This window comes from Zingiber officinale, chromosome 6A (assembly GCF_018446385.1).
Source record: "Zingiber officinale cultivar Zhangliang chromosome 6A, Zo_v1.1, whole genome shotgun sequence".
Taxonomy (NCBI): Eukaryota; Viridiplantae; Streptophyta; class Magnoliopsida; order Zingiberales; family Zingiberaceae; genus Zingiber; species Zingiber officinale.
The window spans coordinates 104576387-104593669 of record NC_055997.1 but is presented as its reverse complement, the minus strand read 5'-3'; the positions used below and the strand labels follow the sequence as shown (position 1 = coordinate 104593669).

General features: G+C 38.3%; 1 protein-coding gene across 1 annotated transcript; it reads right to left on the bottom strand.

The window, feature by feature from the left end:
- Positions 1–903: 903 nt before the first annotated feature.
- On the bottom strand, positions 904–1527 carry LOC121995109. Its single transcript, XM_042548937.1, has 2 exons — positions 1257–1527; positions 904–1196 (listed from the first exon to the last, which is right to left on the bottom strand). The coding sequence occupies exons 1-2, from the start codon at positions 1525–1527 to the stop codon at positions 904–906; spliced, it is 564 nt and encodes a 187-aa protein (XP_042404871.1).
- Positions 1528–17283: the final 15756 nt, after the last annotated feature.

Sequence of the window (17283 nt, the reverse complement as noted above, 5' to 3'; positions counted from 1 at the left end):
AATTGTTAGATGTTATAATACCTCCTATTTCAGAATGTGGGATCCACATATCATATATACATTATATTAATATATTTTTATTTTTATTACAATTTCAATTGTATTTATATAATTTAAATAATTATTATTTAAAATAATTAATAATATTATTTTTAAATATATTATTTACATAAACTTAAAATATATTTATTTAAAATTAAAATAAATAAGAATTTTAATAATTTTATTTAAAATTAAAATATTATTATAAATTTGAAATGAAAGAGTACAACATATAAAAAAATTACACTTGTATAAATTTAAAATACAATACATTCAAAGATTGTTGTTGTATTATGATCAAATATGTTCAACTAAGTCTGTACGAAATTCGTGATGCACATAACTATCACGTAGTTTGGAATTTTTTCGGAGATAATCATGAAATACTCGATTTGAACCTTGGATATGTTGTACAAGTTCATCACCTTCATCGTTGTTGTACCAATTTATCACCTACTCCCCCTATCTTCAACAATCATGTTGTGCAAAATAATGCATGCTAACATAATATGTTTTAACTTTTTTTGTATCAATAACATGCTGGACCTTTGATAATTGCTCATCAAGCTTGGAGCACCCCAAATGCTCGTTCAACATCTTTTCTTACAGCCTCTTGTCTTTCCTTAAACAACCTCCTCTTGGGATCTTTCGGACAAGGGAAAGCCTTCACGAAAGTAGCACATTCCGGATATATTCTATCTGTTAGATAATATCCCTTTGTATATTAAGTCCCATTTACCGTGAAATTAATCTCCGGAGCATTTCCTTGCAAGACATTATTGAAAATGGGAGATTCGTAAATACATTAATATCATTACGTGAACCTGCGACACCAAAGAATGCATGTCATATCCACAAGTCTTAAGACGCGATCGCTTCAAGTACTATTGTTGGTGATCCATGACCTCTTGTAAACTGGCCTTTCCAAGCAACTGGATAATTTTTCCATTCCCAATGCATGCAATCAAGGCTGCCCAACATTTCAGGAAAGTCGTGCCTCTCATTATGCATTTGAAGAAGACGTTGAACATCATCAGCATTCGGCCTTCTCAAGTATCGATCACCAAATAGTTCAACCATATAATCGCAAAACTTGAACAAACACTTGATGGCAATTGATTCACCAATGCGTAGGTACTCATCAAGATGGTCGCCTGGGACTCCATAAGACAATTAGCGAATCGCAACTGTGTATTTTTATAGTGGTGACAAACCTTTTCTTCTTGCAGCATCATCACTCTGGTGAAAATACGAAGAATGACTTTGAAGTGCATTAACTATGAGACAAAATAAATCTTTTCGCATGCGAAATCGTCTTCGAAATATTTGATCTGGATACACCGGGCTTGTGGAGAAATAATCATTGAAGAGCCTCACATGTCCGGCTTCACGATTTCTTTGGATGAACCTACTTCTTCGCCGTATCTCGTTATTACTTTGGTATGCTTCAACTATTTGTCGACTTTGTTGAAGTATCAACGACATTAGCTCATTCCTCGGATCATAACCTTCGTCACCAACTTCAACTTGGACTTCATTTTCACTTGTTGAGTCATGCTACTTGAATATTGAGACGTTTCGAACTAAAATAAGAGAAGAATTTTAGAGGGATTTAGGTGTTGAAAGATTGAAATAAGATGATGAATATTTATAGATGAAATTTTATATTTTTAAAAAAAATTATCCGTTGAAATTTGAAATAGTCGTTGTATGAAAAATTTAAGGTGGACGAATCCTATCAATCCGTCGGTGGATGAGACCCCGGAAAACCGGCTAATAAATACTCCTTCTGGGTGGAGAAACCTCGCCACAATCTCTTTTGCAACAGCAATAAAGGAGTACAAGAAATAAAACAAGAAACAATGGATAATATGAATGTAAATACACTCTACCAAGTTTGCTTGCCTTCTTCTCCTCGACTGGAGTTCGTTGATGAAGCAGCAACTTCACGGATGATGCCAACAGCAGCTGATCAAACAGTCGAGGGAAGCTCACATGAAGCTTCAGCAAAGAGGAGCTCAGCAAAGCTCAAATCGCAGTAAGGAGGAAGAGCAAGAACCGGCTGAAGGAAGCTTCCTCGAAGCTTCAGGAAAATGAGAGCTCAGCAAAGCTCTGATTGCAGTAAGATCAGAAAGAAAAGAGAGGCAGTCCCTATACTGTAGAGGCACTCGACCCCTTTATATCCCTGAACCTGCGAACCTGTGAAGAGGGCAAAAGACACAGCAGAAATCTAGCCGTTGTGACTCAACGGCTAGAGCTGGACCGATCAGGCTCCACCCTGATCGGTCTTAGGACCGATCAGGACCTATTCTGATCGGTCCCCAGACCGATCAGCACGCTTCATAGAGAGTTACCCAACTCTCTGATCGGTCTGTGGACCGATCAGGACTCAGGTGGATCGGTCCACAGACCGATCCCCCTCTTTCTTCTCCCGATCTTCTTCGCTTCTGTATGATTACTGATCGGTCACCAGACCGATCAGGTAATTCACAGAAATACACTGTTTGGTTACAGAAATTAACCAGACCGATCCAGGTTTAGAGCTCCCAGCCCTAAACCCTACCTGGTCCTGAGAACGAGCTACCGAGCCCTCTCTGACCTAGTCCGAAGAACGAGCTTCTGAGCCCTCTCCGACTCCATCCGGTCCAGAGAATGAGCTACCAAGCCCTCTCTAACCACAGTTCGGAGAACGAGCTCCCAAGCCCACTCCGACTTCCCATGCCAAGTTTCCATACTTGGACTTTTCCGTGCCAAGTCTCCATACTTGGACTTTTCCCATGCCAAGCTCCCTGCTTGGACTTTTCCGTGCCAAGTCTCCATACTTGGACTTTGCTCGTGCCAAGCTCCCTGCTTGGACTTTTCTCGTGCCAAGCTCCCTGCTTGGACTTTTCACCAGATGTCTGGTCAACCTTGACCTATCTAGATTTCCCTTGCCTGGATTCACTCACCAAAACTTTCCAACTGCCTCGCTTCACTCACCAGGACTTTCCCTTGCCTGGCTTCACTCACCAGAACTTTCCAACTGCCTGGCTTCACTCACCAGGACTTTCCCTTGCCTAGCTTCACTCACCAGGACTTTCACCTGGCTTCACTCACCAGGATTTCCCGAATCAGGTCGACTCACCTCGGGTCAACCAGGTCAACCTTGACCAAAGATTGCACCCACAATCTCCCAAGTTTGTATTCTGTCAAACATCAGAATACAACTTTTCTACTCTCGTCAAACATCAGAATAGAACTTTTCTATTCTCGTCAAACATCAAAATACAACTCGAGTCAGGTCAACCAGGTCAACCTTGACCTAAGGTTGCACCAACAATCTCCCCTTTTTTGATGTTTGACAAAAACCATAATCAAGTTAGGTTAACCCGATAACCTAACTTAGGCTTTCCAATGTTCTTCCTTGAACATTCTCCCCAAACTCTAATGTTCTTCCTTGAACATTCTCCCCAAACTCTAATGTTCTTCCTTGAACATTCTTCGGATATTTTCCCATTCTCCCCCTTTTTGACACACATCAAAAAGAGTGAATCAAGGTCAAGAGTTTCTTCCTAATGAAAGTCCCATACCTTTCATTGAAACCCTTAAGTTCCCCCTTGATACTAAAGTCAACAATCAACTTAGTGATAATCCCATATCACTCAAGGCTTTAGAGTAAAAACTCCCCCTAAAAGTCAACTCCCCCTTGACCATTGCACCAACAATGTCTTGGAGAGTTTCAACCCTTTAGAAATCCAGAACACAAACTGTGTTTTAACTTTCAGCTGAAATTTCAGACAACACAGTCGAAAATCAGCATTTTGGCACGCTCTGATCGGTCACCAGACCGGTCAGACCTCACTGGATCGGTCACCAGACCGATCCACACTTCCCTGGATCGGTCCAGTGACCGATCCAGACCTCCCTGGACCGATCAGCATCCCCTCTGATCGGTCCACAAATCTCTGATAGGGATTTCTGATTTTTCTCCCGAAATTCAGAAACCCCTAAAAAATCACAGAAAATTCCAAAAATTGTAAAATTTTGAGGATACATTCCTCATAACATATATTATCATGGAAAAATAGTTTTCTATGAAAATAACTTCCATTTTCAAATCTTGATACAAAGTTCGAAAAACGTTGAAATAGCTCAAGGTTAATCCATCTTTGTATCAACTTGCTCAATGATGAATGCTATCACTAGAAAAGCTTCATCAAGGTTTTTCAAATCAATTTTGAAATGATTTTAAACCATTCAATTTAGGACCACAATCTTAGGGCTAAATGTACATGACTTGTACAAAAGCTTTCCCTATGATCCTCAATTTAGAATTAGGCTCATCTAGGTACAAGAGCTATGCACCTTGATCCTAACTCATAATCCTAATATCTCACACACATCTAAGGTGTATCAAACACATCCAAGTCAATTTTGATGTGAGATATGGGTTTAGGTCATCTTAAGATAAGTTCTCATGCATTTTCTAGACAACAATTTGATTTCCATATCAAATTGAGTTTTTGTCCTTAAATAAATTTAATTGATCATAAATGCAAGAGATGATGACATGGCATAAAACAATATCATAAGTGAAAACATGTGCCAATGTCATGATGTCATGTCATAAAGTATGAAACTTAAATAAAGCATGACATATAACTAACCTAAGCATTATCATGACATTTCAAATGATAATAAATTAAATATGATGTCATGACATGACATATGGCAAATAACATGTAAAGGTATAGAAGATACCTAATTCTAGCCTTAGTTGCCATTTTTTATAGTTTTGATCATTTTGTCATAGGTTCTATATTCCTAAGTGTAATAGACCTAAAATCATATACCAAAGATTTTTAGATCACTATGTGCCAATTAGATTGACTCTAGAAAACTCCTCAAATGTGATTGGCACATCCTAATCACCTTAGGAATAACTTTCCATTTCATTTTCAAGGCTTGATTACACCTTGAAAATTCTTGAAGTGCCACCTTTTGCCATGATTAGGTTAACTACCTATTCAAGTAAGGTTAGCACACCCTAAACCATCTAGCGTGATGGAATCACGCTCTTAGGAACCCAATACCTTTTGGAGCTCATTGGGTTCACTAAATATTCACTAGGGATGACTTCCCTAGCAACCCTCCTAATGACCCTCCTAGGCTTTAAAGCCTTGGTCATTTGGGACTCATCAAGATCAACTCTAGGGGTGACTCCTCTTGTGACCTTGGTGATGGTCTTTCTAGCCCTAGGTCTTGTTCCATAATCGAATGGAACATTATGATAAGTGGGCTTGACCACTTGAGTCTTTGGTTTGTGACCCAAACCTCTCATGTTCCTGGGCTTTTGCTTTTGACCCTTAGATCCTAGAGTTAACTTCTCTAAATTCTTAAGAGTCTTTTCTAAGGTGTCAAGTCTTGACCTCAAGACTTGATTTTCCTTTTCTAATACCTCAAGTTTTAATTTGTCATTTTTCTTTGAGGTATACCTAGGCATATGTCTAGTTGTTTTGGGATTCCTACCTAGGTTTTCCTTAACCTTAGATAAGTTAATTCTAGGATTGGTTTTTCTAGTATTGTCCTTATATAGGATAACATGTTTGGCACCTAAGCACGTGTATCGGTTACTATAGTTATCATGCTTATTATTATTGACAATAGCAATAAGGCTACTAGCATGCATCCTACTAGAATTGCAAGAATGTACCTTAGAGATTACCTTAGGGTTTTCCTTAGCTCCCCCTATAGACGTGCTCGGTCTCTTGTTCTTGTGAGATTGCCTCCCCCTCGGACATTGGCTCCTATAGTGTCCCCTTCGCTTGCATTGGAAGCACACCACGTGCTCCTTACCCTTGCGTATCGGGACTCCGACTTTCTTGACCTTTGGCGCCGGTGGAGTCTTCCTAATCCTCCTTGGACACTTACTCTTGTAATGTCCATATTCCCTACACTCAAATCACATTATATGTAATTTACAAGAAATTAAATTGCTTGAGTTACCTAGTGTTGAGGGTGGATATGAGCTTTCTCCTTTATCCCTTCCGGAGGTAGAAGCTTCTTCTTCTTGCTCCAATCTTGAAGAAGAACTCTCCTCCTCTTCTTCCTTAGATGTTGAGTAGACCTCAACTTCTAATTCCTTACCTCTATGAAGTGAGCTACTTGACTCACTTGACTCCTCTTCATGACTTGAATTGGAGCTTCCCTCATGGAACTTGGCCAAGTTGTTCCACAATTCCTTGACATTGTTGTAACCACCTATCTTGCACAAGATATCGTTAGGTAATGAGAATTCAAAAATTTTCATTACCTCGTCGTTGATTACAGAGTGGTGGATTTGTTCCTTCGTCCACCTCTTCGTTTCAAGAATTTCTCCTTCTTCATCCCTTGGAGGAATAAAACCTACTTGTACACAATTCCAATTAACTAAGTTAGTCATAAGAAAGTACTTCATTCTTACCTTCCAAAATGCGAAGTCGTCGTGATCGTAGAAGGGTGGAATCGTGATGTCTTCTCCAAGTCCATCCATTCTCTAGCTTGTGCTCCCTTGGGTGTTAATCCGACGAAGAGCAACTTGGCTCTGATACCACTTGTTAGGACCTTCGGATAGCGGCTAGAGAGGGGTGTGAATAGCCGACCTCAAATTATCGTTTCTTCCTACAATTTAGGTTAGCGCAGCGGAAATACAACATAGAAACGAAAGTGGAGAAGATCAAACCTCAAACGCGACGATATAACGAGGTTCGGAGATGATACTCCTACTCCTCGGCGTGTCCGTAAGGTGGACGAATCCTATCAATCCGTCGGTGGATGAGACCCCGAAAAACCGGCTAATAAATACTCCTTCTGGGTGGAGAAACCTCGCCACAATCTCTTTTGCAACAGCAATAAAGGAGTACAAGAAATAAAACAAGAAACAATGGATAATATGAATGTAAATACACTCTACCAAGTTTGCTTGCCTTCTTCTCGTCGACTGGAGTCCGTTGATAAAGCAGCAACTTCACGGATGATGCCAACAGCAGCTGATCAAACAGTCGAGGGAAGCTCACATGAAGCTTCAGCAAAGAGGAGCTCAGCAAAGCTCAAATCGCAGTAAGGAGGAAGAGAAAGAACCAGCCGAAGGAAGCTTCCTCGAAGCTTCAGGAAAATGAGAGCTCAGCAAAGCTCTGATTGCAGTAAGATCAGAAAGAAAAGAGAGGCAGTCCCTATACTGTAGAGGCACTCAACCCCTTTATATCCCTGAACCTGCGAACCTGTGAAGAGGGCAAAAGACACAGCAGAAATCTAGCCGTTGTGACTCAACGGCTAGAGCTGGACCGATCAGGCTCCACCCTGATCGGTCCAGACCTTCTCTGATCGGTCTTGAGACTGATCAGGACCTATTCTGATCGGTCCCCAGACCGATCAGGACCTATTCTGATCGGTCCCCAGACCGATCAGCACGCTTCACAGAGAGTTGCCCAACTCTCTGATCGGTCTGTGGACCGATCAGGACTCAGGTGGATCGGTCCACAGACCGATCCCCCTCTTTCTTCTCCTGATCTTCTTCGCTTCTGTATGATTACTGATCGGTCACCAGACCGATCAGGTAATTCACAGAAACACACTATTTGGTTACTGATCGGTCACCAGACCGATCAGTCAACCAGCGTATCACTGGATCGGTCACCAGACCGATCCAGGTTTAGAGCTTCTAGCCCTAAACCCTACCTGGTCCTGAGAACGAGCTACCGAGCCCTCTCTGACCTAGTCTGGAGAACGAGCTACCGAGCCCGCTCCGACTCCATCCGGTCCAGAGACCGAGCTACCAAGCCCTCTCTGACCACAGTTCGGAGAACGAGCTCCCAAGCCCTCTCCGACTTCCCATGCCAAGTTTCCATACTTGGACTTTTCCGTGCCAAGTCTCCATACTTGGACTTTTCCCGTGCCAAGCTCCCTGCTTGGACTTTTCCGTGCCAAGTCTCCATACTTGGACTTTGCTCGTGCCAAGCTCCCTGCTTGGACTTTTCTCGTGCCAAGCTCCCTGCTTGGACTTTTCACCAGATGTCTGGTCAACCTTGACCTATCTGGATTTCCCTTGCCTGGCTTCACTCACCAGAACTTTCCAACTGCCTGGCTTCACTCACCAGGACTTTCCCTTGCCTGGCTTCACTCACCAGAACTTTCCAACTGCCTGGCTTCACTCACCAGGACTTTCCCTTGCCTGGCTTCACTCACCAGGACTTTCACCTGGCTTCACTCACCAGGATTTCCCGAATCAGGTCGACTCACCTCGGGTCAACCAGGTCAACCTTGACCAAAGATTGCACCCACAATCTCCCAAGTTTGTATTCTGTCAAACATCAGAATACAACTTTTCTACTCTCGTCAAACATCATAATAGAACTTTTCTATTCTCGTCAAACATCAAAATACAACTCGAGTCAGGTCAACTCGAGTCAGGTCAACCAGGTCAACCTTGACCTAAGGTTGCACCAACATATAACCTATGTCTTAGGTATTAGAATATACCAGGATAGACAAAGCAGGTTACTAGGGTTGAGTCAAGGTGTATACATTGATAAAATGCTGAATAGATTTGGTATGCAGGACTCCAAGAGAGGATATTTACTAGTGTCACATGGTGCACATCTTTCCAAGGCTATATGTCCAGGAACACAAGAGGAAAGAAGTAGAATGGACAAGATATCTTATGCTTCGGCTATAGAGTCTATAATGTATGTTATGATATGCACTCGACCAGATGTCTTGTATGCATTAAGCACGACGAGTAGATATCAGTCAGATCTTGGAGAGGGTCATTGGACTACGGTAAAGACTATCCTCAAGTATCTTAGAAGAACAAAGAACATGTTCTTAGTTTTCGAAGGAGACAAGGAATTAGTCGTCAGATGATATACTGATGCAAGTTTTCAAACAGATCAGGATGATATAAAATCGTAGCAAGGATATGTGTTTTGTATGAATGGTGCAGCTATTTGCTGGAGGAGTTCCAAGTAGGAGACAGTTGCAGATTTAACAGTTGAGTCCGAGTACATAGCAGCTTCAGAGGAAGCAAAGGAAGTTGTGCGGATCAAGAACTTCATAGTGAAGCTTGAAGTGGTTACTAACATTGTTGATCCAGTTGTACTATATTGTGACAATAATGAGGCCATAGCACAGGCAAAGGAGACAAGGTCTCACCGACGATCCAAGCATGTACTCAGGAAGTATCACCTCCTTAGAGGGATTGTTCAGAGGGGTGATGTGTTGGTTAGCAGAGTAGATACCAGCGAGAATATCGCAGACCCACTCACAAAGGCCTTACCTCTACAGAAACATGAGACTCATGTGAGGAACCTAAGACTGAGAGTCCGTAGTATTTGACAATAGTGCAAGTGGGAGATTATTAGTGTATGCACTTATGTGCCAAGATACTCCTTATGTATTCTATGGATAATTATTTAATAAAGCTAAGAATTTATCATTAATTATTTGAAACGATCAGTTGTGTTGATTAATATTCGTTGTATGAAAAATTTAAAACTAAGAATTTTTTTAAAAACTATCCGTTAAAAAATATTGAAAAACTATCCGTTTACTATCCGTTGATTGCTATATGTTTAAACGATTTTTTTAATTTTTTTTCAAGTTTGTGGTGGGCCACAAACTTTAATATTTGTGGTGGGCTACAGATTAAAAAATGATGAAATAAACATTGAACGAGTTCAATTCATTGAACATGTTCAATGTTTGCATGGGCCTCATCTACATTTTAACAATCTTTGCATTGGTTTTAACGTTCATAGAACGTTATAACATGTGAATAACACTCCAGTGTAATTGCTCTAAGAGCCTTTCAGAATTGTAGAGACATGATAGGTAAATTATGAGAGCCTTTATCTAATACAATGGTCTTTTTATAAGAAGTTAGAAGATCAGTGATATATCATACATTCTGTATACGTTGAGAATAAATCTTATGATATTTGTTGTAATAATGCGACATATAAATATCAGCTTTGTCAATTCCTAATATATCGTGTATTTAGATGGAACAGGGGCGACTTAGTATTTGTAAATTTTGTTATGATCAAAGGAGTGTATTTGATTTTTATGGATTTTTATCTAAGGGGTGTATTTAATTTTTAGGTGTATTCAATTTAGATTTTTATAAAAAATTTAATAATATCCAAATTAGATTTTTTATAGATTTTTAAAAAGTCATATGATATTGAAACTTGACTTTTAAAACTCCATGAAAATCTTTTGATATCTAAAAGCATTTTCATTGATTCTTTTAAGTACAAACTTTAAACTTTTGTAAACTTTGAAAAATAAATAAAAAAGTCATCCATTCATCATTGAAATTTTTATGGACTTTTAACCCAACATGTCTCTCTCTTTTCGTCCGTCGTCGCCTCTCTTTTCCCTTCCTTCACAACTCTGTCTCTTCCTTGCTCCTATATCAACCTCTTCCGTTGAATCTGAGCTCCATCTGCTAATCAAACGCTCTCTTTCTATTTTCTCGGCTCTTCTTCAATCTCTTTATTATAGGCAGGTGAACATCTACTGGAATTATACTATTTGATTTTATTATTTTAATTCATCTGGAAGAATTCATAGTACTTTATATTTTTTTTAATCTGCTGCTTCATTATTATTACGTGATGGCCGATTTGTATGTATGTATTTTGTTTATGGACATATTTTGTTTATATGTATGATGGTAAAAATTGATATTTTAATTGGATGAATTTCTGGTGTACGATATGGGATATCCTATTTTTCTTCGCGTAGTGTTATCTCGGCGATGTTTATGACGTTGTTGCAAAGGACGTTGTGACTGGTCAACAGATTCTTGGAGAAGGGGAAAGAGATGGAGAAGTTGTCCAAGGATATCTACACCACCAAGTTGTTGTGCACAGTGAAATTCTACTTTTATTTTTTCTAAATATTTTTTTATAATTTTTAAATTAAAAAATATATGAGAATATATTTTCTTTTATGGTAGCAATATCTTACTATTTTATTAAAAATCTCCCCCCTTTACTATAACTAATTTTGGTGAAGCCTAAAATACATTTACGTTAATGTCCTTTTTTTTATTTACACTAAAAATAATTCCAAGGTTTATTAGTAATTTCACAAGCGAAATAATCAGTGCTCTAGAGTTCGAGACTCGGCTACATTGTATTATTATGAATTTTTCTCATCATTAATTTTATCTAGTTGTTCTATATAAAAAAAAATATAGTTCTTTTTAGTCTCATATCTTAGAATTGACAATACTATGATCAACGAAGCTTCTATAAATATTTTAGGTCGACGATGTTAAAAAATATGCTTTTTAAAGTTTTTTTTTTACTAAGACAAGTATAATATTAAATTAAAATATTTTTTTTCATAGGGAAAACCGTTACTGGGATTCTCTAGCGTCATTATTGTATGGGTCTGACGAATCTTACCCAAATAATTAATTTTTTGTTTATAAGGGTGACACTAAAAAATTCAACCAATTCAAATTTTCAAAGACTCAAATAATTTATATATTATTATATTACACACGCAATGCGTGTGCACGATCACACTAGTTTGCAGAAAGTATTAGATAATTACTTATAATATATTACTAAATTATGAAATCTATAAGTTTGAATGTAAAAGTTTAAAATGTCGGTAAAAGTTTTGTAATTCTTTTCCCAACTCCGTGTAATTAATAAAAATCTATCCAACTCCAAAAAATCAGATTTTTACGTAAAAAAAAAAGGTTAAATACACCCCTAAAAGTATATCAGATTTTTTTTATAAAAAAATTATATATTGAAAAATATTAAATAAATACATTTCAAAATACTAATCAATTAATATAGACGGGAATTCAATTTAAAATGCTTTAGATGTTTAAAACTTTTAAAATTTATAAAATCAAGTAATTGATTAGCCGAGGATAATTAGAATTGAGTGCTAATTAATATCTACTAATTAGTTGAAATCAAAAGTCCACATTAAACTTCAGTATATAAGTTGAGATCTCTTTCTAATTCAATTAAAAAATCTAACCACTCTCACCCTCCCGCTAATTTTATTTTTTTAATTTATCCCCTTATAATAGTGTGAGACAATAGTAGAGACTACCAAGATGACGGATTTCACTTTTTATAATCTGATTTTAATATTATCCCTTCATAACGAATAGTTAGCTAATTATGATCGTGTTACTGTTATGAGATAATGAAAGGTCAATTCATAGCTAGTAATTAGGTTCTTGTTCTCTCCATACATTAGTGACTGATAAACATCTATGATTTATATCTCCTCATGTAATCTAAAAACGAACCATCAGAAACATTTGGAATGAATATTATCACATTTTGTTATTATAATTTTGATGTCACTAGAAGTGTATGGTTCATCATCGTCTCTCTTTCTCTCACTCTCGCAAAAACAAAAAACAAAATAATTTCATATAATTTCAATTTGTTATATGTGATAAAAAGACGATTTGTTTGCCCCTAGTGTCTTCATCAATCTGTCCCTAGACCAATACGAGATAAATATTTCAATTTGTTATATGATTTGATACAATATCAAGGATTTCAAGTACATAACCGCACTAATTTGTTGTCGTGGAATGTGATGATCCCAATAGTGGTATAAAGGAAGCACATATTATGCAACGTTGATCACTATGGATTCGATTCATGGACATACACATAACATTATGTTGACTAGGTCAATATGGTATCTAGGAGGCAAATTCAGCATTGTTTTTCTATCACCGCAATTAAGATAGCAAAACCACATCGATCATTTAACATTGTAGACTTGGTTTAATTGGTTGATCGCGCGCACAATGTTAGATGTTGTATACTTGCTTTGTTGGTGATGATACACCATGTTGGACATCTTAGACCTTGGCTCATCTTGTGGGTGTAGTACAAGGTATAATTGAGCTTATTTGATTTTTTAATTTACCTCTCTATATATGATTGTGGAATTAATCTTAGTCATATTTCATAAGGCTAAGTCGCTTTGGTTACAATGTGTTGTACCAAGGACCATAATTACTCTCATGGTCCGGACTTTCCCGCGAGTATCCGGTCATCCTGACTTGCTCTGGGCCTCCCTGCAGCATCCTCATCTGATCACCCTGATATGCTCCGGGCCTCCCCGAAAGTCACCTTGACCTACTTGTTCTCCGTAAGTATCCGATCACTTTGACCTATTTTGAGATCTTCCTGCAAGCATTCAGTCAACCTAACATACCCTGGGTCACCGTCAATTTCGTTTAAGGTCACCCTACATGGTATCTAGTTTAGATCATGACTCTGATACTATTTATTGTGCTTAAAGGATATCCACACACCACAATGACCTGATATTGTCTACTTAGGGCTTAAGCCCTTTTGGCTTTGCTTTTGGGTTCTCCCGAAAAGGCCTGATGTCAATGGAGATATCATACATCTTTTCAAACTCATGATCTTTATCAAATCTTTCTAATGTGAGACTTTGATTGAACTCCAACAATCATTCCCTCAAACGAAGGACCACAATTACTCTCATGGTTCAGGTCTCCCCATGAGCATCTAGTCACCTTGACCTACTCTGGGCCTTCCCGCAAACATCCGATCAACCTAACATATATTGTGCCCAAAGGATATTCACATATCTCCACAATGACATAATATTGTCTACTTTGGGACTAGACTCTCATGACTTTGTTCTTGGGCTCTTCCTAAAAGGTCTTATTCCAATTAAGATATCCCACATCCTTTTTAAACTCATGATATTTTCTAAATCTTTCTAATGTGGGACTTTTATTGAATTCCAACAATCCTCCCCTCAAACGAAAGACCACAATTACTCTGCTCAGGGCCTCCCCACGAGCATCCGCATCTGGTTACCTTGACTTGCTTCGGGGCTTTCTGTGAGCATCCAGTCACCTTGACCTACTCGCCTCCCCACAAGTATCCAGCCACCCTGACCTACTCTAGGGAATTCCCACAAGCATCCGGTCACCCTGACCTACTCGCCTTCCCACAAGTATCTGGACATGCTTCGGGCCTTCCCACAAGTATCCAGTCACCCTGATCTACTTTGGACCTCCTCACGAGCATCCAGTCACCCATGACTAGCTCCAGACCTACTCTCAACTTTGTTCAAGGTCATCCCACATGACATTTGGTCTGGACCATGATTCTGATACCGTTTGTTGAGACTGAAGGATGTCTACGTATCTCCACAATGACATGATATTATCTACTTTGACTTACCCCAGGTCCACCTTCAACTTTGTTATCCACATATTTCTACAATAACATGATATTGTTCACTTTGAGCCTAGACCCTAATAACTTTACTCTTGGACTCTCCCAAAAAAAACTCATGTTAATAGAGATATTATGCATCCTTTTAAATCTATGATTTTTATCAAATATTTCTAATATAAGATTTTTATTGAATCCTAACATAATGGATACGGGACATTATAGGTCTTTGTTTGTCAAGAGTTCCCCTAGCTCTCTATTCTAAAAGCACCATCAAAATTCTAGAGATTGGCATACAACCTAAGATATATGCCACTTCCAAAAGCTTCGTGACTAGATTGTTATTGTTTATATCAAAGTTGATTTTATTAGCCAAAAAATTGCATAGGATCTGTTGTTCGTGTAAGGAAGCCACACAAATGTTAGAACTCCCCGCATGCGTGAGATGCATGATCGAACTATTTACATTTAAATTCCCTCTTGTAAACATGAAGCCAAACCTTAGTCATGGTAAGTAAAGTGTCCTTCTCATTGAATTTGTTTGCCATAGTAAGCAAGGGCGGAGCTAAATTATGACTTACCCAGGTTGTAGCCCGGAGGCCGACGACGACAAATCTTGAATTTACAGTGGAAAACAAATGAAAAATACGAGAGAAAGAGGAATTAGCCCGGGACGACGACGTCGAAATCGACGGCCATTGCTCACAACCTAGAATCAGTCTGGATAGATCACTCGGGCTGGCTCCGTCATTGGATTAGTATAATCACATTTTCTTCATGTCATGATTCATGAAAAGGATTATTTATGTCCCTTCGGGGCGGTGCGATGATTAAGACATAGGGTGTTGTCACATGAAGTCTTGGGGTCGAAACTCAGCGTGATCGAGTATAACATTCCCCATGTATTGGCCATTTGCACTAATGGTTAGTAGTCATCCGTGATTTATCTCCTCCGTGTTGGTCTAGGGACAAATTAATAGGGACACTGGGGACGAGCGAATCGTTTTTTTTTTTTTTTGCCACAAGAAAAAGATCATTTATTGATGGGTTCGACTACTACAATTATGGATTCGTTAGCCATACTCAGGGTCCATGAAACCTGATCGTATCAATCTTGAAAGTATACGACCTTCTTCCTAATTTAATAACATTCATATCCATTTTTCTAAATATAGAATTTATCTTAAATTTTATATTTTAAGTAAAATATTTTTTTTTACATCAATTACCTATCTATTTCCTAATTTTAGATTTCATAAATACTAATTCTCTAAATTTAAGGAATGAAACTCATTCCTTAAATATTAAAATATCATTTAATTTAAGAAAGAAAAAAAAATAAAGTGAATAGATTGAGTAATGAAAAATAAAAAATGAAAGAGAGAAGAGAATAATAAAAAAAATAAAGATAATAGAAATTTGAGAATAGCTCTTAGTTATCCCGTTAAAATTTATTATCTAAATTTAATAAAATGAATAATTTAATCTACATTTAAGAGATATTATAGAAAAATTAATATGATATTCTTAATTATATATCGACCTTTGAAATATTCATCCTTATTAAGATTTAAATTATAATCCTCTTATTTAAGTGCCAATTTATCAGTCACCATTAAGGTTGAAACTTGGGAAGATGAGATCCTAGCCTACTAGAGTTAGAACTTTAAAATTTTCCAAATGTTTATAGGATGGATGCGAAAATTGAAGAATACAATGGGAGACCTAGTTTGAATTAATTAACTGAACACTATCATCGATGATGACCCCTTGCACGGTGACAAAGTGTTTGCTGGATTTATATAGTACTACCATTCAAAATCCAAATAGGACGGCAAACTTGATAATGCATTTTTAACTGTTGGACGAATTATAACGGGCGCTTTCTAATTTACCCAATGGTTGAGTTAGAGGGAAGATTATTCATCTCTACAATTAGTTGAATCGACCGAAAGAATTTGGATATATCATACTTTCAAGGCGTTCAAATTACTCGTGATGTTAGACCGTCCGTTAAAATTCATCTATGCTTTTCGGATTTATTCTGATGATGTGAAAAATTTTTATAAAGTCAAATCAATCATCATTAAAATTAATCAATCCAAAAAAATAATTATCTAGATAAAAAAAAACTGTCAAATCTGATAGCTCAAGAAATCTCTAATGGCATAAAGAACATCTTAAAAGATTCTTACTTTCCCTCTTTTTCCTTAAACTGATGCGTCCTAAAGCAAATTTCCTGGAAAAAAAAATCAAGGATGAAGACAAAATTATCATGCAATGCACAATTTCATCATTTTTTTTTTCACAATTTAACCACTGACTCCATTGTACAAACTCATCGATCTAATAATAATTGATCATGTCCGGAAATTAAATCGGATGGACCGTCAGGTAAGATGGCGAGAATGTTGACGGAGTTACGATATCCCGGAGGAGACGTGTGCTGAGATGACTTCTATGTTGACCAAGTCTTCAAAAGTCCTCTGGTCAACACTACCTACAACCAGCGACTAGGTTGACCTAGCCCCCGGTATCCCGATACTCGAGGCAGATCCAACGAACATATGAGTACCAGACTAAGCCATAAAATAATGAAATGTGCATAAAATATGAAAGGAAAACGTACCCTGGCCCAGGGGGCGCCCTCGGATGGGACGCGACTCAAGTTGTCGCGACCCAGGAGAGTAGATGACTCTGATCAGGCTGGATCTGACGATGAGGAGTCGAACACAGCACGACATCGGAAGACGACATGCAGACCGGGATAAGACACCGGCACGCAGGCCGGGAGGTACTGACGGCACGCAGGCCGGGAGGTACTGACGGCACGCAGGCTGGGACACGAACTCAGCACACAGACCAGAAAACGAGATCGGCACGCAGGCCGGGACGCGAAATCGGCACGTAGGTCAGGACATGACTTTGACACGCAGGCCGAGATGAAACACCGGCACGCAGACCGGGAAAACAACAAGAGTAGAATACGGCTAAATTAGTGACGCCA

Coding starts and splice junctions, on each gene's coding strand:
- LOC121995109 (XM_042548937.1), bottom strand. CDS start 1,527: ATGTCGTTGATACTTCAACAAAGTCGACAAATAGTTGAAGCATACCAA. Junction 1,197..1,256: donor TGATGCTGCAAGAAGAAAAG/GTTTGTCACCAC, acceptor ATGGAGTCCCAG/GCGACCATCTTGATGAGTAC.